The 25,816-nt window shown below is 40.9% G+C and overlaps 1 protein-coding gene and 1 long non-coding RNA gene across 2 annotated transcripts; one reads left to right on the top strand and one right to left on the bottom strand.

Annotated features, from left to right (window-relative positions):
• Positions 1-21,680: 21,680 nt before the first annotated feature.
• LOC139434008 (uncharacterized) lies at positions 21,681-25,739 on the bottom strand. Its single transcript, XR_011643410.1, has 3 exons — positions 24,836-25,739; positions 21,923-21,998; positions 21,681-21,839 (listed from the first exon to the last, which is right to left on the bottom strand). It is a non-coding gene; the product is annotated as an uncharacterized lncRNA (long non-coding RNA).
• On the top strand, positions 22,808-24,433 carry LOC117448053 (T-cell surface antigen CD2-like). The gene has a single exon (XM_034085141.1). It carries the CDS (start codon positions 22,925-22,927, stop codon positions 23,936-23,938), a length of 1,014 nt encoding a protein of 337 aa, XP_033941032.1. The 5' UTR covers positions 22,808-22,924; the 3' UTR covers positions 23,939-24,433.
• Positions 25,740-25,816: the final 77 nt, after the last annotated feature.

The following is a 25,816-nucleotide window of genomic DNA, read 5'->3' on the forward strand; positions in this document are numbered from 1 at the left end:
AAAAAGCAGAAAAATAATGAATTGTTACTATTTTCTTTTGTATATCTCCACAATGTCAAACGAGCTTTACATGAAGATTTTAATCAAGACGGATAATTATTAACAGTCTCAAACACTGAAAGGAAAATGTTGTGCTGACTCTTCATACTTCTACTTTTTCACTACTCAATAATTCACTCAAATGTTTATTGGCTTAAGCAAGTGGATACTGGTATGTTGTGTAAGTGGAAACAGGTGTCCAGGGCTGTGGCTGGTATAGAGACGTTCACAGTGTGTCTGAATCTGTGCATGTGGCGTATTTCCCATATCTTCTTTCTGTGCATATCTACTGTGCCTGTTCACATGCTCTTAACTTGATAAATAATAGAAGTTTGACAAATTGTTCCATGTTCTTAATTCTCTACCCGAGATACTGTACGGGTCATGGGAGATATCAAAATAATGTTTACAATAGCCGACTTATATTATTTTTACAATAGCGACACAGATAGACCACACATTCCACAGAGACAACAAACTTGTGGGGACACTGAGGGCATTGTGGCATATTTTTGTGGCATTCAGATCATAAATTGGCGCCTGCTCTCACACCACCACTCTGTCAATCATGTGGGATAAGTGAGCATGGCATTTCTGAAGAACTGTCAGACACAATAACATGTTCATACTGCGGAAAGTAATAATCCATTGGGTTTGTGTCACTGAACGACTTGTGATTGGTTCCTTTTTTCTACTGAGTCAGCAGGAAAAATATTGTTTTCAAACTTTATCTGTAAAGAAAAAGATTTGGGGGAATTTAAATGATTCCCATCAGCAGTGATTTATCCCCTATTATTTATAGTGAGCTGCGGCTGCCAGATAACTCATAAAGCAGTTGAAGGTTATGTCACCTTGTCGAGGGCAACCAACAGTATGGGGAGGGAGGAGGGAAAGTTTTACTTTGTAAAGACACTGGCACTCCCTTTGTTATGAAGCATGTAACTTTGCATTTCTTTATACACCACTGTAAACTGGTATCCAAAGCAAAGCAGGCTATGGAGCAAGGCAGCTTAACGATTGGTCAAATGATCTAGCATGGTAAACCTATAAACACTTTCAGACTCTTGACTGGCAGTTATTCAATAATCAAAGCAGCAGAACCAAAGGTATATTGTTTTTTATTTCATACATTCTTCTTCCCGCTCAAGCCTGTTTACTGCTTAAAGGAATGGTCCACTCATTAGATAATTATTCCAAACTTCAGTATTTAGTGAAACATTATGTTTAAATCATACCCTGAAGAAATCTGCGATATTCCCCGGTAAATAATGATTTTATAGCTCTTTTTTATCAAAACCTGTATATTCCGTCTGGCCGCCGCCATTTTTGCCATTTTCAGTAGTCACGTGATGGTCGTGACGTCATCCATGCGTTCACTTTGTCAACACACGGAAACATGGAGGAGTATTTGAGTTCGGACTCGTCAGCAGAGGAAGAAGTTTTGACCAATGTGAAGAGATTGGATGGGGGAATTCAACCATACATATCAGTATGACAATACGACACCCTCTGTCCTTAGACCCTCACATCGTACAAGGAAAAACTTCCGGAGAAAACCCACAGTTTAAAGGGAACATGGGAGAAACCTCAGGGAGAGCAACAGAGGAGGGATCCCTCTCCCAGGACGGACAGACGTGCAATAGATGCCGTGTGTAAATTGAAAAGATAATACATTTGCAACATAGGTAGTCCAGATGTTTGGAAATGCATGTGTGTATAATAGGAAGATGATATAAGATACTATATGTATGCATGTAGTAACACCCTTGCTAGCGATTCCCTCTCTAGTTTAGCATACTCAGCTTCGTTGTCCCTGGCCATAGAATCACGATTTTATGGGGCCGGAAAAAACTGGGGGGAAATACACACTAGCCGGTACTACGCTATATGGAAAGGCCACCAAAAACTGGCCTGGCCTGGACGCTAAAGGACGTTAAAACGGGGCTAGCCGCTGCAATGGAAATGCGCTATAACATACCTTATTCTTACTCCGAGCACTACTTCTGCTCCTCCGTCGCTTCACACTTGCAGAGGGCGATTTCTCAACTGGCCGAACTGGTGTCCTGGTCGGTGATGACACCAGAAAGACCGATAGTACTGCATCTCCATTAAGTAATGGTTGTTCCATAAATCCCATGTTATGTTTTATCATACTCTCAGAGTAGTCGTCCGGAAATTTGAAATGTTCGCTGCATACATGAGCCTGTGAATCTTTCGGTTCGGGCCGGCCACATTTCGCTAGCCACTGCCTCCGAATGTACTTCTTACGCTTACCTTTTGGCAACAGATGGAACCGAGCATTCCGTGGATTGTTCCTATCAGAATTGTGGCAATATTTCGCGATACAGTGAGGCATATTTGAAGAGAGAAACTACAGTAAATAACATGGAGATCAACGTGTCTTCGAAAACCAAACGCATGGTTTACGTCACGTCCGGAAAATGGCGGCGCCCACAGTGTTGATGTTATTTCGGTATATAATCAGTTTAAAATCACTGATAATGTCATCGGATTAAAAAAAAAAAAAAAAAGCCTGCCAGAGACTTGTCTGTTTTATCGGATGATAATTATTTAAAAATGAGTGTCATGAGCATACCATTCCTTTAAGCCACATTACAACTCAACAGCCATCAGTTCAGTCCACATGTTGGTGTGTTATGCTAATAGCCGATAATGCCGATGATCATTTATATAATGATATGATAAAACTTGTAATGATAAGTTGAGCCTAATGTTGAGCTGAAGAGCGGAATAAGGAGTAAGCTCACATATGTTTTACTTAACAGCAATTGTTCTAGTGTCTATTGAGCCTCTAGCGTTATATCGGGAAGTAGATCATTATCAATTGTTTGGCTAACTGGCTTTACTATTATTAATTTCCTCAAATTATGAGCAACAAGACAGTATTTCTGACTCATTACACATATTTAAACCAAACAAGACAATTAAAAAGCATTGGTGGCCGTCTTTAAGAAAGGGGTTTGTGGCTCAAATCTTTAGAGACAGCTTTTCATTGAAAACACCTCTCCACCTGTGTTTTACATTACCGTACCCTCTCTCGCCAGGTATCAGTGGAATCTATGGAATCTATGGAATGGCTAAAGGGCTTGTTGAGGATCTTATGGGATTGCCTTCATCCATCTGTAATCCCACTGAGATAAGATGTGTCCTAAATTAATATCTCATATCATATAAGGAATAGCTCCATTCATCTTCTCAATGAGAGGGATTCTGTGTTAGGCTCAAACCTCCTTCTGCTGACTAGAGTATCCATCAGTGGTCATTAAGACATGAGTAGCAAACAGACATGGCTCAGATCCAGGTGGAACTTGATTTCTGATTGGGCCGAACAAATTTCAGTTCTCGGTCTGGCTTAAGGCACAATATCAATTAATCAATCAATCAATGTTTATTTATATAGCCCAATATCACAAATGTTACATTTGTCTCAATGGACTTTACAGTTTGTACAGAATATGAATACAACACCCTCTGGTTTTCACCAGTCCGGACACGCGTGCACAATTTGGTGAATTTTTCATATATGTTCAGGGGCTCAAAAATGCTTTCAAAATGGAAAAATAAAACCTAAAATAATAATAATCCTATGGATATCAATTATGCGAGTTGTAGTGACGTGTGCGGGCTACCTGCCATCATCCTTTGGGCCCCTTTTTCTGTGCTTTTGCCCGTTGTGTGTTTTGCAGGGTTGTCACAACCCTAATAAAGAAGCTGGAGTTGTGGAGGGCTGCTTTAATCCACAGTGAAACCAGAGCGGCCTCTGTTACCAAGCTTTGTTTATTACTCAGGGGATTAAGGTATTGCTAACAACTTTGATCATGACTGCTGACTTCTAGAAAGGACAAAGGCTTGAGCCTAAGCCAAGGCAACAATTACGAGCCGACAGAGGGTCATTAGACAGAGGGCTGCTGCCCACGTTCCAGACCGCCCCCTAACACACGCACGCACGTCACACACACACACACACACACACACACACACACACACACACACACACACACACACACACACACACACACACACACACACACACACACACACACACACACACACACACACACACACACACACACACACACACCACACACACACACACACACACACACACACACACACACACACACACACACACACACACACACACACACACACACACACACACACACACACACAAGGACCTTTGATAACATCAAACCCACTTCTACTTCTCCAAGCTTTGCCACAATCACGCCAAGCAAGGCTGCCTAAGAACCACTTGGGTGGACTCTATTGAGCTCCAGCTTTCCCCACCACTAAAGAAGACAGGAGTGGCCCAACAGGAAGTGTCCAGGGTGGGCCAGAGTGGGAGGCTTTGCGCCCAAGGGTGGTAAGGGCTATGGAGAGCTGCTTGGATGTGGTTCAAATGAGATTGTATCTCTCTACTTTGCTTATTGATTTTCCCAGGGGACAGTCAATCTACCCAAAATAGGTGCAGGATGGGTTGTGTTATTTTAGTTTATTACAATTTCACTGTAAATATAAATTCCATTCATCCTAAACACGTAAGTATTGATGTTAAACTTCAGAAGTTTGCAAAACTTAATTTTGTGCTTTAACTGTCACAGTGATTTTATGGAGTTATTGAAATTCTTTCTAACACAAATCTGTACAGCGGTTTGGAGCAGATACATGAGAGCGATACTGTTTCAAATTAGCTTCTCTCCAGTGGGATCTTGTCTTAGTATCTTTGTGACCTATTTGTTTTGCTTTGTGGAAAGCTACAGTTACACACATGATGGGTCACAGGCCATTCTGAGGAAAAAAAATCAAAGACAACTTCACTTTTCGTCTACTCTCTGGACGTCTTAAGTCATAATATGTGTGTGACAGTCAGATTGTAGCATGAAATTGACGGGCGGATCTTTGACCCGTCCAGTCCTTCCTGCCCTGTTGACCCCGGTCCTGATGTAAAAGTATAGGTACCTCACCAAATGCCTGCAAGGTCAGAGCACCGTCAATGTACCTTTAAACATGGAAGTTGAAAGGATTGCAGGGCCACGTTTTGTTAAAAGCCTGATAACATTTGACTTTTATTAGAGTGGTGAGGGTCAGGCCACTGTTATACTGGCTCTCAGTCTTTATTCACTGGGTCAGGACAGTGAAAAGCGTGGAATAACCCTGCTTTCATGTTTTCCTTCAAGATTAGCTTGTGCAAAGTAGAGATGGCTGGATCTTAAACTGCCACCAGCTGTGTTGAGTTCAAGACATCCTGCCAAGTTTGCTTGCTAATCAACAAGCGTACAGAGCATGTTTCTTTTGTTAAATATGCTTGTGTAAGATGTGTAGTCTCTCATACATTTTTTAGTCGCCTATCAAAATTCCGACTCAGCACTGTTTGTCAGTGAATACGCAGCCCTGATATAATCAACAACACTCCCTTTGGGTCTGATTATGCCACAAAATGATTCAATCCCAACCCTCGCACTGGAATTATTGCTTTCAGATGGCCGAGCACCATCAGTCCCCATACCAAGCACTTATATTGTTCATATCAACAGCAAAACAGTTCGGCAGCGACCCACAGTATATTTTTATTAAACTCACAACGACTGCGAGACGACTGGCAGGGAAAGTGTAAATAAAAAAGGGCTGTATTTACCAGGGTCTCCCACAGAAGCCACAAAAGCTGATAGTTTGGCAAAATGTGGAGGTAAATAAATAAATAGTTTTGTGACAGCAGTTCATCAATAACTACATGAGGTAACATAATGCAATAGTTAGTGAAACAATTGGGGATTTTTGGTGCAATAATTTGAAGCATCAGTATGCTTTAACAAAGGTGATGAACAGTCTATGAAACACAATCCTCCGGCACGTTGCATCTGAAATGTCTTTGCATCTTGCCCTTGTCTCTGGTGGGTCCAACAGTACAACTTGAGAGGCTGCATTTCGATAAATGGCCGTTCTGTTTAAATCTATATCCCTTATAAACAGATAATTAAATACGCTTTGTCAAAAGACCTTTCGGAGATGCTGAAGGCTCTGGGTGTTGAGGGACTGTCATGGTTGACACGTCTCATCAACGTTGCGTGGAAGTCGGAAACAGTACTGAAGGAGTGGCAGACCGGGGTGGTGGTTCCCCTTTTTAAAAAGGGGGATCAGAGGGTGTGTGCCAATTACAGAGGCATCACACTACTCAGCCTCCCCGGGAAAGTTTACTCCAAAGTACTCGAAAGGAGGGTCAGGCCGATTGTCGAACCTCAGATTGAGGAGGAACAATGCGGATTCCGTCCTGGTCGTGGAACGACGGATAAGCTTTTTACTCTCGCAAGGATCCTGGAGGGGGCCTGGGAGTACGCTTATCCGGTCTACATGTGTTTTGTAGATTTGGAGAAGGCGTATGACCGGGTTCCCAGGGAGTTACTGTGGGAGGTGCTGCGGGAGTATGGGGTGAGGGGGTCTCTACTCAGGGCCATCCAATCTCTGTACTCCCAAAGCGAGAGCTGTGTCCGGGTCCTCGGCAGTAAGTCGGACCCATTTCCGGTGAGGGTTGGCCTCCGCCAGGGCTGCGCTTTGTCACCAATCCTGTTTGTAATATACATGGATCGGATTTCGAGGCGTAGTCGTGGGGGAGGGGGTCTGCAGTTCGGTGGACTGAGGATTGCACCACTGCTTTTTGCAGATGATGTGGTTCTGATGGCTTCATCGGTCTGCGACCTTCAGCACTCACTGGATCGGTTCGCAACCGAGTGTGAAGCGGCTGGGATGAGGATCAGCACCTCCAAATCTGAGGCCATGGTTCTCAGCAGGAAACCGATGGACTGTCCACTCCAAGTAGGGAATGAGTCCTTACCCCAAGTGAAGGAGTTCAAATATCTCGGGGTCTTGTTCTCGAGTGAGGGAACAATGGAGCGTGAGATGGGCCGGAGAATCGGAGCAGCGGGAGCGGTACTTGCAGTCGCTTTACCGCACCGTTGTGACGAAAAGGGAGCTGAGCCAGAAGGCAAAGCTCTCTGTCTACCGGGCCATTTTCGTTCCTACCCTCACCTATGGTCATGAAGGATGGATCATGACCAAAAGAACGAGATCGCGGATACAAGCGGCCGAGATGGGTTTCCTCCGCCGGGTGGCTGGTGTCTCCCTTAGGGATAAAGTGAGAAGTTCGGTCATCAGGGAGGGACTCGGAGTTGAGCCGCTCCTCCTTCGCGTCGAAAGAAGCCAGTTGAGGTGGTTCGGGCACCTAGTTAGGATGCCACCTGGGCGCCTCCCTAGGGAGGTGTTCCAGGCACGTCCAGCTGGGAAGAGACCAAGGGGTAGACCTAGGACCAGGTGGAGGGATTATATCTCTTCGCTGGCCTGGGAGCGCCTTGGGATCCCCCAGTCAGAGCTGGTTGATGTCGCCAGGGAAAAGAAAGTTTGGGGCTCTCTGCTGGAAATGCTACCCCCGCGACCCGACCACGGATAAGCGGGAGAAGATGGATGGATGGATGGAAAAGACCTTTCTCAGAGTGTCTCAAACCAAAAACAGAGAATAGAAAAACAGATATTTAAAGCATGCAAACACAGCATGTCAACATGTATACGGGCTAGTCAGCAGGACTCAATAAATGTTCACTCTCCGATCTAATGCTCTCCAGTAAATCCTTCCTGTAATTGGTCACTAACTGATCTGATTGCTGTTTATCCATTTCTGCCCCTTCCTATCACTGTATCCCACAAATGCCACAATCTGCTGTAGAAAATACTACATGGGAAAAACTCGAGTCATATTGAGTGCAGAGGCCTTGGCTTGCACTGTAGAACCCAAACGTTTGCAAGCCTTTACAAACATGCCAAATTTGATTGCATTTTGAGTATCCTAAGAGCTGTAATCTTTGACACTATCCAAAGAAAAACACCAATTTACTTTCATTCGCCCTAGGCTGATTTTGGAACCATAGGCGATATTTAGTCAAGGCTTTTGGGAATGTTATCACAAACACGGCACGCTGAGAGTTTATAAAACCTCTGTGATCCCTAGATTATCCTTGAACTCTGTTACCTGTGGTTAGTAAACTCTGTTTGGCAGCCATGGATGACACTCTATTATTGTTATTCCAGATTAGAGAGGGATTTTATTCATTTTTTGTAATTTATTAGTTTTGACTATAAATGGCAGGTGAAGTCGAGAATTTAATTTGAGATTCATTGCAATGCTCATGTGACCAGAATCCAATATCTATTCCATGAAGAAACTAAGGATATGTTTGGAAGTGTTTGCAGTGAACTGATCCTGCTGCACAGTGGGTGTTTCTCAATCGCGAGTAAAGCTGCTCCAGAGCCACTCCAGAGCCACTATTTCAAGCATACTACGTCATCGAGTGCCACCCAAATACTGTTCCAATGTCCAGCATAATTGGAAATCTACCGAGCCCGGCGTACTTCGTTTGGAGAAATTTCGAGGCTGCACATGGGTAGACTTCGCGTCCTTAAAATCCCCACAATGCTTTGCGCACGGACCAATTTCCCCAAATCTGTGGCGGAAAATGTAAGGCGGGGCCTCTCATGTGATGCACACCTGCACACTTGCTCGCCTGTTCCACTCTTCGTTTTCCGAATGCCAGGAAGTATTCTTGCCTCGCTTCTGAAGCAAGACGCTCTGAAGACATGTGCTACCAAGAAAGCGTATCCTCGAGATTGAGAAACGGCACCTGGGTGTTTCTCAATCTCGAGGATACTGGCTTCCAAGCCAATATTTCAAGGATGCTACGTCATCGAGTGCAGCCGAAGGACTGTTCCAATCTCCAGCATACTTGGAATTCCACCGAGGCAGCGTCCTTGGTTTGGGGGAAATTTCGAGGCTGCACATGGGTTGACTTCGCGTCCTTAAAATCCCTACAATGCTTTGCGCACGGACCAATTACAAAAACCCTTGCGGAGAATGGCTGAACCGACGCAGCACACATTTAAATGTAAGAACATGTGTTGGTAAATATGTTACTTTGTTACATTTGTTTGTTATCACCAAAAATGTGTTCCGTGAAAGTAAAGCAAGTTCATAATTAGATAGACATCGTGAGGTATTTATTTTTGTACAGTTTATGTTGAAACCGTTAGAGAGAGTGGCACACTTGTTAGTCTGTTCCATTCTTCTTCGTTTTCCGAAGCCGTGGCTTGGAAGCATACTTGCTTTGTTTCTGAAGGAAGTGACTTGGAAGTACGTGACTACCAAGCCAGCATCCTCGTGATTGAGAAACACCCACAGTCTCTTGCATGAAATATTCGGCAGTGATGTTTCTGGATAATGTTTTTTTAAACAGGGGATTTCTCTTCATTCATTCTCTTCATACTTTTCCTCCCCCTCTATCTCTCCCTCTATTGGCAAACATGCAATGTAAAAGTGTAGCGTACCATTAGATCAGCATTGGTGCCAAGGCTTCTGCCCCCATGACATGGCATCACTCTTATCGGAGAAAACGCTGCATTCCACTGCAGGGCAGATGGAGTCACATTATTAAACTCTCCATCAGTAAGATTTAATATTGCGTCTAATATCTCTGTGATATTACAATGTAGGTACAATCCACTTTCAAATTCTTCCATTTACCTCTGCTACCTCTGACGCAACACAAGGCTAAACCATGTTGCACTTCCCTGTCAAAAATATTCAGTAATAATATTCTGTCTTGTTTAAAGATCCCATCAGACTTGGCTATTATTCACTAGCAGGAAGAGTAGGTCACATCATGTCTCAGTGTTGATATTGTTTAGAAAATATGTATTTCTGTGATTTGATTCATGGCAAACATCATTCACTGATACAAATATTTACTAAAACTATTCTGGCCAGTTGATCTATATATTTCTACCTATTCAAGTCCATCTGTGGAAATTAATTTCTAATGCTCATACATCAGGTCATGCAAGAAGTTTCTTCATTTACTCAAATGGGACATCTACCTGTTCTTTTTTTCTGTTGGGCTAAGGACCAACAAACTATCTTCTTTCAGTCCCTTTATGCTGCCAACTTGCTTTTTTCCGTCTTTTAACTTTACCCACTAACAAAACAGAGAAGCTTCAGTATTTGAGGAATGTTTGGCGAGGTCGATGCTGCAGCCCGATTACAACCCATGAGTTAAGGAGCACGAGGATTACAAGGAACTGACAGAACGGCCTTCTTCCTGCATTTAATTAAATCCCCCTTTCTGTCTCTCTTTGTGTCTACGGACAGCCAAGTCTCTGCTGCCACGGGCAGGGCACCATACCAGAGTGCTGTAAGCTGTTTAACCTACATGAATGAGTCACAGCTGAATAGAAAGGATGACCCCCTTTTTCTGGTCACCATATCCTTCTCAAAAATCATTTGAAGTTAAGCTCTGTGTTGAATGAATCTCTGCTCTGCAAAGATAAGACATACCTTACACAGGAGGCCTTTTGACGACCTCTTTGTACTGTAGGTTTGGGGAGGGAAATTAAATGGAATAAAACTGTATTTAAAGTCCGTTCAGCTTTTCTGAGATAAGTATAATACACTTTGAATAATATAAATAATCAATATACAATTGATTTCTTTTGTGGAAGGAGGCCATGTCTTTTCTCCCTATTGCTAGAGAAGATTAGTTTAGTTATCCTGATTTGTTTTTGTAGTAAAGAATTCTAGGGAATTTCCATGCAATAATTCATGAAAAGTAATTTGTATTTTGTAAAGCTTCTAAAATAATGCTCCATGTGGAAACCATTGATAATGTGTTTGAAAGCTGTCTGCTCCATTTCTCTTCAATGTATTATTTGACATGAATCTATGTTTATGAATGTAAAATCAAAATTCCATTGTTTTCCAAAAAAAAGTCAAATCCTGAAAGTCTTTAAGCAGTAAGATTGAAGTGTTGGATAACGTTGAACCTGGTACAGACTATTCTCTGGAAAGGCTCCATTCTGGTCGTCCTCACAATAAACACAGGAACAGACACTGGCCAAACACTTTAAAGCACTGGGAGAAGAACAATCACTTTTAGAATGACTGGATTCCTTTTGGCTTATCCCCTTTGCTGAGGAATTTCTTGCATGTAAATAGTTGTTTGCGCGGATTTGATGAGTTCGGACCACACCTCACCATCGCACAAGCTAAACTGTCTAGTATCACTCGTCAAAATCCCTGCGACCTTATCACCAAACCGAGAACACAGCCTTTCTATTGCTCTGTCAGATTAGACAGACAGATTTATCTCTCCAATGTGAGGAGGTTTTTGATGTCTTGATCTTTTCTCACATTTCACCCCACATCAAAGGCTTTAAGCTAGTCAAAAGAAGCTGGAGAATATGGCGTCCTGTCTTCATGTGAGCTAATCCAAGCCAGGCGGAAGCAGAACAGAGGGATGAAGACTGATGGATGGCCTGCCACACAGACGTAGCTCCTGGTATTGCCAGACCATAACACCAGACAGCGCTGCGGAGCCTGCATTCGCCAGCAATGCATTCAGACTTTTTGTTTAGAAACCTGTCACTGTGCTACATTACAGTCACTTTTATGTTTGTCTTATGATTTGAGTGCGCTCATTGTTCAGTAAATATTTTCACTTGTTATTTTTAAATAGTCCCATGCTCACATAAATTCATAACTTAGATAACCTCATATAACTGTGATAAAATGTAATGATAAATGTTTAATCTAAACAGAACTGTCAAGCACTTGACAAAAAGAGAATAAGATTCAAGTGCTGAGAATTATTGTTGCATAGAACCTATGTCAATAGAGTATTTGAAAAAATGACCATGATGTACTGTACGTATGCAAAGCCTATAGTCAGAGCGGAGTACGACTCCTGAGATTTCCCTGTGTGTGATTTTTATTTATTGTTGCTGTTGTAATTTATTGTCTTCTGTTTGCTATTGTAGTTAAGTGTTTTTATTGTATGTACAGCACTTTGGCTCGACCAAAAATCGTTTTAAAAATGTTGTATATAAATAAAATTTGATTTGATTTGATTTGAAAGCCACCATTTTCATTTCTGTTTATGTATGGGTTTGATCAAATAAAAAGAGGTAAACTAGTTTTTAGGGGGTGCTTCAGAACAGCCCTGCTGGCTGTTTTCCCCTTCTTCCAGGCTTTCTGCTAAGCGAAGCAAATTGCCTTCTTGCTTCTCCAGCCCTATAAACTTGAATGGTCTCAATCTTCTCATTCAGCTTTCAACTTTCAGCAAGTTAGCATATACGTTTGTTTCCCAACATGCCGAACTTCTTCTTTAAGTGATTTTGTTCATTTGAATCAAATCACAAGTTAATTTAAAGGGATCAGTACATTCTAGGTCCCTTGCACCATATCCCCCTCTTAATATGTGGGTAAAACTTGTGGCTTTTTCAAGCTATGCATCTTTTTACTAGTCTGAATTTATAAGACTTTAAGTCACATTAAGGTTTGGACGGCTGGATTTGAGTTTGGGTAAAGCTCTCAAAGGTCTTGCAGCTATTGAACATCGTTCTACTCTTTTTCTGCATTTATAAAGTGAGGTGCATGCAGTCTCAGGTCTCGGGAAGGAAACAAGAGGCACCCTTAAAACACACTCCTTTATAAACTCCACTACCAATTAGTGAGCAGCGGTTTGAAGTCCAACAGAAAGCCATCAGGTGTGACTCGTTTTTACTAATGAGGCATACTGTTCTGTAGCATTAAGTGTTAGCTCAGTAAAAAAAAGAAAGTCAAGAGAGGTGTAATCCTTATGGACATAAAGTAAATGTCAACATTCACATTAGTGAAGACTGCCTAAAAAAACCAAAGGTTTTACTGTGTGTAAACTTAAGCCTACCTAAATCACTTTCACTTTTAATGACCTTCCTATTTTAAAGAGCACCAAGATCTGGCATTCCACTGTTTTTAGAAACAACACGTGGTACCACGTCTACATTTTGATGGGATTCTTTCAGCTCGTGCCCCAGACTCTTGAGTTCAACAGACCTTACAAATGTGGGTTGTCAACGTGATAAAATGGTCAATTTTTCATTTCACTGAGACAGGCTGCTATTTCCCACCTCCAGCTGTGCAATGATTTACAACCTGGTACTATTTATATTTTGACCCGTGTGACGAGCATGTATTTAAGCTTGTTCAACAGAGGATTTACAAGCATTTTAATCACAGGCTTCCTGATTTATGCTCGCACACCCTCTATCAAAACCCACACCTTTCACCTCATCAATGATTGTGCTGCTGTTGTTGTTGTCTTATATGCTTCACAGCTTGACATAATGTAATTAAAGATCTGTATTGGTAATATACAGTAAAGTTGTGTTTAAAAGTGTAACATAAAATATAAAAAAGCTATAATTAAATCAGGTAGAAAGGCAAAAAAGTCAAATTATGGGAAAACAAGGACACAAAGTCATTATATGTTAAATACGGTTTTACACTACAGTTCTGAGTTAGACAAAAACATGGTGGATGAAAGTCACAAAAGTCAGAATCACTGAGCCAAAGAATAGGCTTTATTATAACATCCAGGTCTGGCGGCAACGTTAGCGAAGGGGAATAGGGAAATAAGGCCCTGGAACAAATGGGACACTTCATCTGTGGTGGAATAACTGTTCATTGGTCATAAAACATAGTGCAGACCACACGATGACCTCCAGCTAAGGACAAATGGCCTAATCTGCAGAAATCTAAAAAAAGTGTGTATTCATTCATTCATCCAGCTGTTGAACAAACTTAGTTTTAACAGAGTTTCTAGAATTGGCTTTGAAGGGTAAACAAAAATGTTTTTACAAAATAATTATAAAAGGGATGGTTTTGGTTAAACCTACACATGTAGAGAATGTAGCTTTCCCGATTGAACTTAATTATAAACAGCCACATAACATTAAGTTAATGGAGTGTTATTAGTGTCCGGAGCTTACGGTCAACCACAAAATGTCTCCTCTGTTTTAATTGGCTAGTACGTCCAGAGAACAGATGCCCTGCAGCCATAAAAAGGAAACAAAAACAATCCTTCTCAGTTGTTTAAACTTGAACTCCGGCAGGCTGCTGGGAGGTAGGTTTTGGGGTGATTCTCCTATAGGCTGCAGCGCCTCCCTACATTCATCAAAGATCCTGAGCATCAGCAGATAACTGGTCAACCCCGGTGAGCAAAAACAGCTGGGCCAGAGCAAAACAAAGATGATATAAGTGGCTTCCTCCTCGGTGGCGTCAATAAGCCCCAGCCTATATTGTTTTTGAAGAGTAGCGTCCCCCTTCTTCCACCAGCACCACCAAAACCAGACCATTTAGAGACCCTAATGCAAGAGGAAATATAAACGGTGATCTCTTGAACCCTGTCAAAAGTAAAAGGTCTGTTTTTTGTCTCTACCACCATTTTGGGGGAGTGGTGGGAGTGACTTTAAGTTGCATTGGCTGTGATCTGTTAAAGCATTCAATGTCAGCCAGGCAGAAAGCTTGAAGTATCATGGAGCTACATACAAAGGATGTACATGTGAAAAGATTTGCCCTCCAAGTTTTACAAATGGTGTCCTTGGTCTTCTGAGGCATGTGTGGAAGTCAGGCCATAGCTGACAAACCTCTGCCATGCCAATGAAACCCAACAGTACTCGACAAAATGCTAATAGTTCCTGAAACAAATGTACAACACTCTAAACGTCTCATGTTGATAGACACAAAAGCCACATAAATATTCTTCTCAATGACATACTGAGCAAAACAGGCTGCGGTTACTGCAGACTTTACATATGGACAGAAGATCTTTTCTTGTAACTACATTTTCCTGGACAGTACCCAAGGTGGAGGTAAACATTTTTTACAATTTCCCATTGGATTTATCTGACAGTGCTCCAGGCCTGGATGACACAGTGTAAGCAAGGATCCAACTTCACTGGATTGCCAGGAACACATGTTATTATTTAAGTCTTGGTAACACCAGATACTATTTGTACGCAGGAAGAATCTGAGTTGTTTGTTCCCTTAAAGGTCACCTATCATGCTATTTGTAGGTAATAGCATAGCCCCAGTGAGATGATAGTGAACTGTTCATGAACTTGTCATGAAAAGTTCATGAAATATTAGTGAACCATATTCATGAACAGCTCATAACAAAGTTGATGAACTGTTCATGAAAGTGACATGAACATTAAATGGCACTAGGGCAGTTCATGAACTACTCATGAAACTCCTGTGCTGGAATGGTTCATGAACAATTCATGGAATATGGTTTTAGGCAGGTTCATGAACAATTCATGAAATGGAGTTTTCAGTGAGTAGGGATATTCAGTATTCAACCAAGAACATTTCAAGAATTGTTCATGAACATATCAAGAACTGTTCATAACAACTTCATGAACAGTTCATACCCAGTCACTGAATATAATTCAATGGCTGGCTATGAACTGTTCATGAACTGTTCATGAACCACTGACTGTGGGTCAATTGGCAACCATAGAAAACAACAATTATGTCAATCACAATGGAACTTTACTCAAATTAACAAACAAACAAACAAACATAAATGTATACAGATGGAGCACTACAATTAATCCCATCACTATTTGAAGCAGTTCTTGACACTCAGCTGCACAAAAAATGTTGTTACGGGTCCAAAAAGCTTGGGTACCACAGCAACAATAAATGATTTCTGTAGAAAACAGAAAAGTGCAGCAGCAATAATTATACACAGGATCCGGTTGATCGTCTGGAATGCTTCTTATTCAAAATTCAAAGTACACAGTTACATTCAAATAGCTGAACTTTACAAACATCACATTTCTCCATTTAAGTTATCTGTCTGTCAGTCAATTACTGTATCTCAAGGAGAAATTCAACATAGTCAATATAAATTATTACATTACATTGCATTTAGCTGCTTTTATCCAAAGCGACTTACAATAAGTGCGTTCGACCAACAAAATACAAACTTGAAGAAAACAGAATCATATAAGTACATCAGGTTTCATAGAGCAAAAACATTTCAAGTGCTACTCAACTGGCCCTTCAATAAGCCCTTTATTAGTAAGTGCTTTGTTAGTCATTATATCGCTCGAAGTGGAGTCGAAAGAGATGAGTTTTCAGTCTGCGCCGGAAGGTGTGTAAGCTTTCTGCTGTCCTGATTTCAATGGGGAGCTCATTCCACCATTTTGGAGCCAGGATAGCAAACCCACGTGTTTTTGCTGATGGGAACTTGGGTCCCCTTCGCAGCGAGGGTGCAGCGAGCCGTTTGGCTGATGCAGAGCGGAGTGCATGTGCTGGGGTGTACGGTTTAACCATGTCCTGGATGTAGGAAGGGCCAGATCCATTCGCAGCATGGTACGCAAGTACCAGTGTCTTGAAGTGGATTCTAGCAGTTACCGGAAGCCAGTGGAGGGAGCGGAGGAGTGGCGTGGTGTGGGAGCATTTAGGAAGGTTGAAGACCAGACGAGCCGCTGCATTCTGGATGAGCTGCAGAGGTCGGATGGCACATGCAGGTAGACCAGCCAGGAGGGAGTTGCAGTAGTCTAGGCGTGAGGTGACGAGAGCCTGGACCAGAACCTGCGTCGCTTTCTGGGTCAGCTGGGGACGTATCCTCCTGATGTTGTAAAGCGTGTATCTGCAGCAGCGGGTTGTAGCAGCTATGTTTGCAGTGAAGGACAGGTTGTTATCTATAAACACATAACGCTATCAAATAATACTTTCTATCAATATATCTATCTTTACCAAATATAACATATTATGGAGATCACAAAAATACACTGTCAATGTTAATAAACAAAAAACAAGGCAATGTGCCTGCAAGACTGCACTCAGGTAAACATAACATATTACCCGTGCGCAGCAGCTAACCTGCCTGCGAGCCTTCGCTCAGGTCACATTTACCCAGGTGCGGCTGAAGCCCGCGAAAATGGCCTCTATTGTTGACGACAGTTTAGTATTTTTAAAATACCGTTACTATGTCAAACATGCTCAAAACCTTCTGACACACTCTCCTAAACATCTCCAACATCATATATAATTCACACAAGTTAACATCGATCATTTTCATCATGTACTGACCTGTAGAAAACAGAAAAGTGGAGCAGCAATAATTATACACAGGATCCGGTTGATCGTCTGGATTGCTTCTGAGGAGGGGGCGGAAGTGTCCCCCCTAAAATAACCCAGATGTCACCGCTCACCTGCCAAAGGTTCCACCTTGGCGCTACTTACTCGTACTGCTTCTCAAACAGTACAGATAAACCATAAAATGATATGAATGTCACCAAAATAAATACAGATAATGTTCAGTTTCAAATTCACTATTGTTTTGTTTTAAGATTAAAAGTTTAAAAAAAGAAAGAAATGTTAAAATGATGTATAAAGGTTTATGTCGGTTATACCACGAGGTGAGTTCCTTTTTATTTCCTGCTTCTTCACACACATGCTCTGTGCAGTACAGGTTAGCTCTGAGTGTTAGCGATGCTAATGTAAACACCAACCATATTACGTCCAAAGCAGTCGGGCATTGTTTCTGACAGCAACGTTTCTGATAGTGCTGTGGGTCCGCCGCCGATTTGACGTCAAATATCGGCGGCAAATCTGGATCAGCTCCGTTGTACCCCCATTTTTAGAGATTTGTGTACGGAGGAAAAGAGAGAGGGTTTTATTTTCTGACGCTGCGTGAGTTCCCTGACACACCGGGGACACATATTTATGTATAAAAGACAAACAAGTGCATTTTGCATGATAGGTCCCCTTTAAATACTTTCAATCACAGCAACCTGAGTTTGAAGTGAATACACTTTAAGTTTATCCTCATTGGGGTTCTTATATAATCAAACCAAAATGTCAAGGTTAATGGGATAGAGCTGAGAGAGGAATTATGCAGGATTATGCAAATGGGGGAGCTAATATGATTATTGTGTGCACTCTCTGTAGGCTGATGAGATTACTTTAAGTGTCAGATGGTGAATAATTGTCTTACATTATGTCAATGTATGACAGTTAACTTCTGACCTGTGTCTGGACGTTGATTTATTAAAACAAATGAAAAACCTTCTCCCATAATTTACTTCGTTTTGGAGGATCTGTATGTCCCCTATATATTTCCCTACGAGTTTTTAATTTGTAAATTGGTAGCCTGAGTCTCTTTTAAATGTAAGTTCAGACAGAGATAAAAAGATGCCGTTGATCATTTATCAATCTGTGAAATAATTGTGCTTCATAAAATATCTTGGTAATGCAGCCTTGTCTGCAAGCTACTGTGCCTGCTGAGCAAACTGCTTACTTGTTGTTAGCTAGCTATCAACCTGCAAGCACAGTTCTTAAACATTAGTCAGAGTAATATTGTATACAGTTTGTTAAAAATATTTTTTTCTTCCACAAATGTATATGTTGGATCGCAAGGTTAACCAGAACTTTGATTTAGGGGTAGCTTGGGAGCTCCCTTTCCTTTCTCTCTGGCTATTGCATGACATTTAAATTGTTTACAAAAGTTACAGTGTATACAATAGCTCCAAGTGAATTGTCACAACTTCACTGCAATCAATTGGTTCTGGTTCGTAATCATTTTAGTTGTGACAAAGGCCAATAGAGAGCAGCTGTCCATCCACTTCAAAGTACTCGGCTCAGAATGATATCACTGTCCCCGATTATACTGACTATGCAGGGAAGGAGGGGCCCTCCAGACCCTCTCATCCCCCCAGGGCCATCGTCTGGGGAAAGTGTGAATCAAGGATCTCACAGCCAGGCCGTTACGCCTCCATCTGGGCCTCTGAATTAAACATCAGCTAGGCAGACAGGCTCCCTGCCCAGAGCTTGAGGGACAGGGAACAGGGGCCAATTAACCCATGCCCGGTCCTTTCAGACCATTCTTTGTAGCAATTAAGAGGGCATATTACAGACGGGAGAAACAACTGATGATAAAACGGTTGGGTTTAATTTGACATCAGGCACAAATGGCTCTGTTCGTAATAAATCATAAACCTCTGGCAATTATTGTATAAACTCAATGGGAGTGCCCTCAATAATAATAATTATGAAAAATCAGGGTTTTCTTGTTTTCGATGTTTCGTTTACCTAAAGAGATTATAGTCATATATAGTCATAACTGTGCTCTTTTGGTTGAATCATTTCAGTACTGATCATGGAAACTCTTGCGTTGACCTCATGTCACAAGTGTTTCTTCACCACAGCACAGTTCCTCTTCTTAATCTCTGTCAACAGTCTAGTGTTAGGAAATACTTGCCAATGAGAAAAGGACAGGAATTATAGCAAATGAAGACTAAAAGTGAACAGATTTATTTCTTCTTCCACTGTAACAGACGGATCACAGATGTGGCTCAAGCTTCCAGTACAACAACCTTGATATGTTTCACAATAAAACTGAAGATTGAGCAAATAAAGAAACCACAAAAGTCATCTTTCTTCCAAGAAAAAAAAAATATATAGATTTTATAGAAAAGATATGAGTTTCCCTAGATTGTGGATATGAAAAACATTAAGGCTGACAAGAGGCAGACTGAGGTTGATTTACCTTTAATATAGTGCTGTCTGTGTCCCTGATGAATATATTGTTAATATTGTGCAGGCTGCAAGTATTTGGACAGTGATATGTTTTTCATTCTCTTGGCTTTAGTTCATCTCATTGCTTTCAAAATGAAACACTTGCTATGAGTGTGTTTTACATTTGGCGAGAGGCACAGGTTATATATGAATATTGATATAATTTCTAACTGGTTAATAAGATGTGGATGTTAATACCATTAAGTTAAAGATGATAGATGGTGCATGGATTTCATACAGACATTATAGTCTCATTTAAAACACTGCAAAGAATCACAGAGGCAAAACTAAAATGTCCCACTACTCACTAACTGTCCCCACAGCCACAATGAATATGAACGTTGGTCCCCTGCAGAGCAAACGTCCTCTTAATTGGCAATGATTTATCCATGGAGGGTGTTTGTTTAATGAGAATTGAGAACCAAAGGCATAATATTAATGGGGAGATTTATCATTGTATGGCTTGTATAAAAAAAAGTTTGATGATGTTTCCAGACGGGGAACGTACAGTACAACATTGGATAGAGATGGTTCAGATTTGGAAAGAAAACCTTTGTCGGTTCATGTCAGTTATAATATAAAACACACACACACACACACACACACACACACGCACGCACGCACGCACGCACGCACGCACGCACGCACGCACGCACGCACGCACGCACGCACGCACGCACGCACGCACGCACGCACGCACACACACACACACACACACACACACACACACACACACACACACACACACACACACACACACACACACCTATGTGTAAGCTGCACAGACAATTATTTGGCATAGATATAATCTTTACAACATTTGCAACCAGGAATTCATTGCATTCGGCTTTCAGTATACGCCCCCTCCGAAAAGCTAACATTTTACATCAATCTATTCCCTCGGGGTAGGAAAAATTGTAATGACGGTGAAACTAAAAGAAACAGGTGTTCTTCCTTGCTATGCTTGTCTTTGAAGGTGCTGAGAGTTACAGACAGATTGTGAATCACTGCTAATTGCATGAGATTAGTTGCGGTGTGCAAAATGAACTCATTCTAGTGTAGCTCGAGCCAACACAGTTATGATAGTACTTAGGAGGTTTGTAGATGCCATGAATTATAGCATGACAAGGGTATTTCTAGATGTTAACTGAACAATGACTTTGGTTTACTGGAAACGCTGTAGGGGATTTACAGAAAGCTCGCATGATGATGATGTGCATTTGAAGAGCTAATTTGTCATTTAATAACATAAAAAAATGCCAACTCAGTTTTCCGATCCACCTAATTTAAAATCAAAGGATAGTGTGCCACTTGGAGACTTATATTAAAACCACAAAGCCAACTGAGGTTAGAATAGCTAGGATTGTCTGAAGCGTATGTTGTGTTTCGCAAAGGAAAGACTGTTTTGCGGCTTTCTGTATAACAGCTCTTTCCTCAAGGGAAGATTTATTGAAGTTGTTTAATTAAATCTTAAATGTACAGTTAAGCCCCACCTCTAATTATAAATTACAGTGTAAATGCTCTTTAGTCGAGCTGCTTGCTCAACTGATATTTAAAACTGGCATACTTGTTTGTATTTAATTGCTTTATCAAGAAAGGCAGCCATGACTAAACTAATTTATAGGCTAGACAAATACAATTCATAATGAATAAAGAAGAATAACCGAAAAGCCAGGAGGGAAATATCTGACTAATAATAAATCTTGAAACTCATTTCATGCTATTTCTGTAACTTAATATACTTTGTGTCTTAACTCGATATATTACACTGTGCTTTGGTGTCTGCGTTTTGTTTGCAGGACAAATCTAGCCAGGTATTACCTCACATATATTCATGATCTGTGTATTCATACTTGACAAAATATATACAATGTCTGAGATGTTCACCTCAGAAGTGTAATGCTGTACAAGGCAAGATTTTGAACAGGCTAAAAAATACATTAATATTGAGTAAAAGCATGTTGTGTTAAGTGACCAAACGAAGGTGCAGGAGATTGTGTCAGCTTCTTTGGGTTTAGTCCAATTGACAAATGTTTCTAAGGCAAAGTTTGTCCGTCTCTGATTTTCAACAGATTTTGTTATTCTTGTCCTATTTTCTATCGCCTAAAGAACATATCTAGGATTAAAAGACTAATGTCACAGGAGGATTTGGAAAAACTTGTCCTTGCTTTTATCTTCAGTAGACTGGACTACTGCAATGGTGTCTTCACAGGTGTCACTAAAAATTCTATTAGAAAGCTGCAGCTGATTCAGAACGCCGCTGCTCGAGTCCTCACTGACACTAAGAAAGTGGATCACATCACTCCTGTTCTGAAGTCTGTACACTGGCTTCCTGTGTGTCAAAGAATATATTTCAAAATACGGCTGCTGGTTTATAAAGCACTGAATGGTTTAGGCCCAAAATACATTTCTGACCTCCTGCTAAATGATGAACCATCCAGATCTCTCAGGTCTTCAGGGACTGGTCAGCTTTCCGTCCCCAGAGTCAGAACTAAACATGGAGAAGCAGCGTTCAGTTATTATGCTCCAAATATCTGGAACAAACTCCCAGAAACCTGCAGGACTGCTGCAACTCTTACTACTTTTAAATCCAGGCTGAAGACTTTTCTTTTTGTCGCTGCTTTTAATTGAACTATTCACATCTTAAACTGCACTGTAACTTTTATCCATGTATTTTTTCTTTTAATGTTTATTTTATTAGCTTTTCTTTTTAATGACTGATTTTAAATGCCATTTTCTTAATGTCTTTCGTTTTTTGTAAAGCACTTTGAATTGCCTTGTGTTGAGAAGTGAATAAATAAACAATAAATAAACTTGCCTTGCCTTGCTTTAAGTCATAAGTAGCATTTAATTGAGCCAGTAGTAAGAGTGCTATTATTTGCTCCTTTTTCTTTATTTTATATACATTAAACACACAACCCAAACAAGTAAAATCAATCAACCAGAAACGGAATATCTATAAGATAGATTTCATAATGTAGCAAATCTTACTCAACTGCAATCTTTTTTTCTAAGCAGAAGTAAAACAACATATGATGTGGTAATGGTGGTTCATTCAGCAATGTTTTACCTGCAATTGTGTTGCCCTCGGGTCATGCTTATTGCAGTAAATTGCAACCTAGGACACATATGTGTATGTATATATATTTTCCATGTGGTCAGAAAATGTTCGTTGCCACATGACTTTAACCACGTTTTTGTCATCATCAGAGAACTGAAAGCAGACCTGACTAATAACGTTTCCTTCCTTCCTTAAAACCGACTACTCTTCAAGGACATTTCATTTCAGTTCCTGCCACTCATTTGGACAGGACTGCTTCTTGATCAGGGCTTTCAATCAAAGATAAAATTGAGAAAAAAATTATAATTACGCTCAAGTGATTTTTATACAGATACGTCGATCTAGTCTTATATACCATGGCGTGTCTTGCTGCCACTCTTGGTCTCGTCATTTTTTCAGGAATCATGGATCTCTCAGCAGCAAACAAAGACCCTTGTGATTTGTATGCCTTAGTTGGACAGAATCTAACTCTGCCGTTTGTCTTTGAGGGACTTGGGTTACATGAGCTGAGATGGACTCATAATACAAAGATAATTTTCCACGGACAGCAGGGCAGAGTGTCTCATGGAAAAGCAGAGGACATCTCTAAAACCGGATCTCTTTTCCTGAAGAACCTACAATTATCAAGAGCAGGGATCTACCAAGCAGATGTCGTGAATCCCAATCGTACTCTGGCTAAAACATGGAATGGCAGTCTCTGTGTGCTGGACAAGGTAGCGAAACCTCAACTCACTTACATTTGTGTCAAGACAAGTGCTGTTATTCTAAATTGCAATGTAGCTAATCCTCAGGGTTTGACGTTTTCATGGACTCTCTTCATGGATGATAAGACTTTAATAAGCGAAACTAAACAAACCCTGAGCATATCATTGGCACAGCAGAAAGTTGTGCGGAGCTTTACATGTAGTGTGGCAAACAAAGTCAGCAAGGAGAAGAGTGACACTGTCCGTCCAACCTGTGAAAGTCCACCACCGCCACCTTTGTTCTGTTTGAAATCCCAAACTGTTTTAGCAGTGCTGGCAGGAGGGGCAGGTCTGATTCTGCTTTTGCTCGTCATCATCATCACATTATGTTGCCGCTACAGACGCATCAAAACACAAATGAGACGCAGGGATCAAGAGGGGCTTAGGATGCTTTCTCTAAACAAACTAGAGCCTAAGATCAGCCCAGTTTATGAGACAATGCACCAAACTGAGGACGCTCCAACCATGAGTCAAACTTCTTTACCCAAAGACTGTTGTGAGAATGTTACACAACCTGAAGCTCAGACGGAAAACAAGCCAGCACAGCTGTCCGCAGATGCTGAAGGACAAAAACCTTCCCCTGTGCCGAAGCCGAGGACGAAGGGCCCCAAGACACCAAACATCTGAATGTGCCATCCCAGGAGCTAAGACATATAAAGGCTTATTTTTTTACCTTGATAATGTACAACTGAATCAAAATTAAATTGTCTTTGTTACTTGTATACTTACAGTGATGCTGTAAATAGATATTAGAAGTATGTGTGTCTGAGGACAATTAGTTTAATCATGTTATGCTGTGGACCTGGGAAGTAGAGTTTGAAGCTGCAACTTCAAAATGGATATCATGGCTCATATATGTAGAATTGTCCTCATTAATGTTTTTAATTCTGCCAATATACAGTAGTGGTGGGGGTTCAAAGTCGGTGCAAACGAGGTGTTGTCTGATCACAAGTACATGTGAGACAGGAAACTGTGGAGGAATTTCAATATTGATGTGTTGTTTATCATTTGTTAAGGTTACTGATGGTCTTATCTGCTTCTTTTCTTCTTTAACTGTGAAGCCAATGTTCTTCTGTGTCATGAATAAAGACATTTCCAGACGTTGTGGAAAAAATATGAAAATGTTTTGAACACTTCTACTGAAACTTGCACACACTTAAATATGTTTTCCATTGAGTTTCTGTCATATAGATTAATCACACTATGTATACATATTTTGCTATTGAAATGAATATGGATCTTATATTTGTAAGAAAAAGAATAGGAACTTATCTCTGTGAAACACGGTCCTCTGTTCCTACTTCTTGGATGTCAGCATTCTTGCACTTATTAAAATGTGCTTGCTTGCAAGAAGTTATTAATAAAGGGAAAATAATCAATAGAGGAATGGATTAGCTAAGGAAAATATCTATTATCTCCAATGGGTAAATGGTAATCCACACATGAAAGTGTTTGCTGTCTCGCCTAATGCTGTGTGACAGCAACATAATGGAATCCCCCTGAGCATCATCGCCTAAAACTTACAAGCCAATGTCATCTTTTGTCGGGCCCTCCTTCTCCTGCGCTCTCTACATGGCTGAAATTTCAGTCCAGCCGGCAGGGATTTGGCAGTAAAGCTGGTATTGGCTCCTGGAACAATGCCATTTGTCTTTCTTGAGAAACACTGAGACTTGGCTGGCAACACGCCACGTCACTTCCCCACATCAGCAACAAATGTGCACCATGTACTGTAGATATGAAGAAAGGGCAACACACACATGCACAAGCTAAATGATCGCATACAGCACACAAACAGCTGAATTATGTTAATTGGGTCAAATTAATCTCCAACAACTCAGTTTCTTCTCAGGGTAAGATGTCTTAAGCTGCATGTGGAGCCTAAATGTCATTGATCCATTTGATATTCATCAATATATTTAACTAAAACCCCAAAAGGTTAACTCCAGCGCGGCAATAGGGGTAAAGTCAAGTGTCAACAGTGTAATTTCATGGGGACTGTATATGTGTGAAGTCGAGTTTCCTGGCTTTATCTTTGATTATGATGGATAACTGAACAGACCTGCAGGGTACAGACCATGGGGACAGTGACACTCTGGCCCCTTCACCTGCAACACGTTACTTAAAGGTCCCCTATTATACTGTTTTTCATCAATATATTATAGGTCTCAGATATATACAAAACATGTCTCTGAAGATTCAGGTGCTAAGGTGGGCGGGTGTTGCCTTGGTTGGTGATTGGCTAATGGTTACACTAGCCAAAAAATTGTTATGACATCATAAAGTGGCCAAAATATGATCAGCTAGTTTTCAGACAGGTTTTTATATAAATGGATCAGGACAAAAAGTGAGCGGAAATCTTTTCCTGAAACTTTCAGAATGGTGACCTTTAAAGGGACATGTAGCAACCATGAAAAAGTGTCAAAGGGGGATAATTATAAAATAATAGATTCAGAAACCAAAAAAACTTCAAAAAGGGACTAACATCAATAAATATAGATCCAGAAT

The sequence above is a fragment of the Pseudochaenichthys georgianus genome, chromosome 6 (genome assembly GCF_902827115.2).
Source record: "Pseudochaenichthys georgianus chromosome 6, fPseGeo1.2, whole genome shotgun sequence".
Lineage (NCBI taxonomy): Eukaryota > Metazoa > Chordata > Actinopteri > Perciformes > Channichthyidae > Pseudochaenichthys > Pseudochaenichthys georgianus.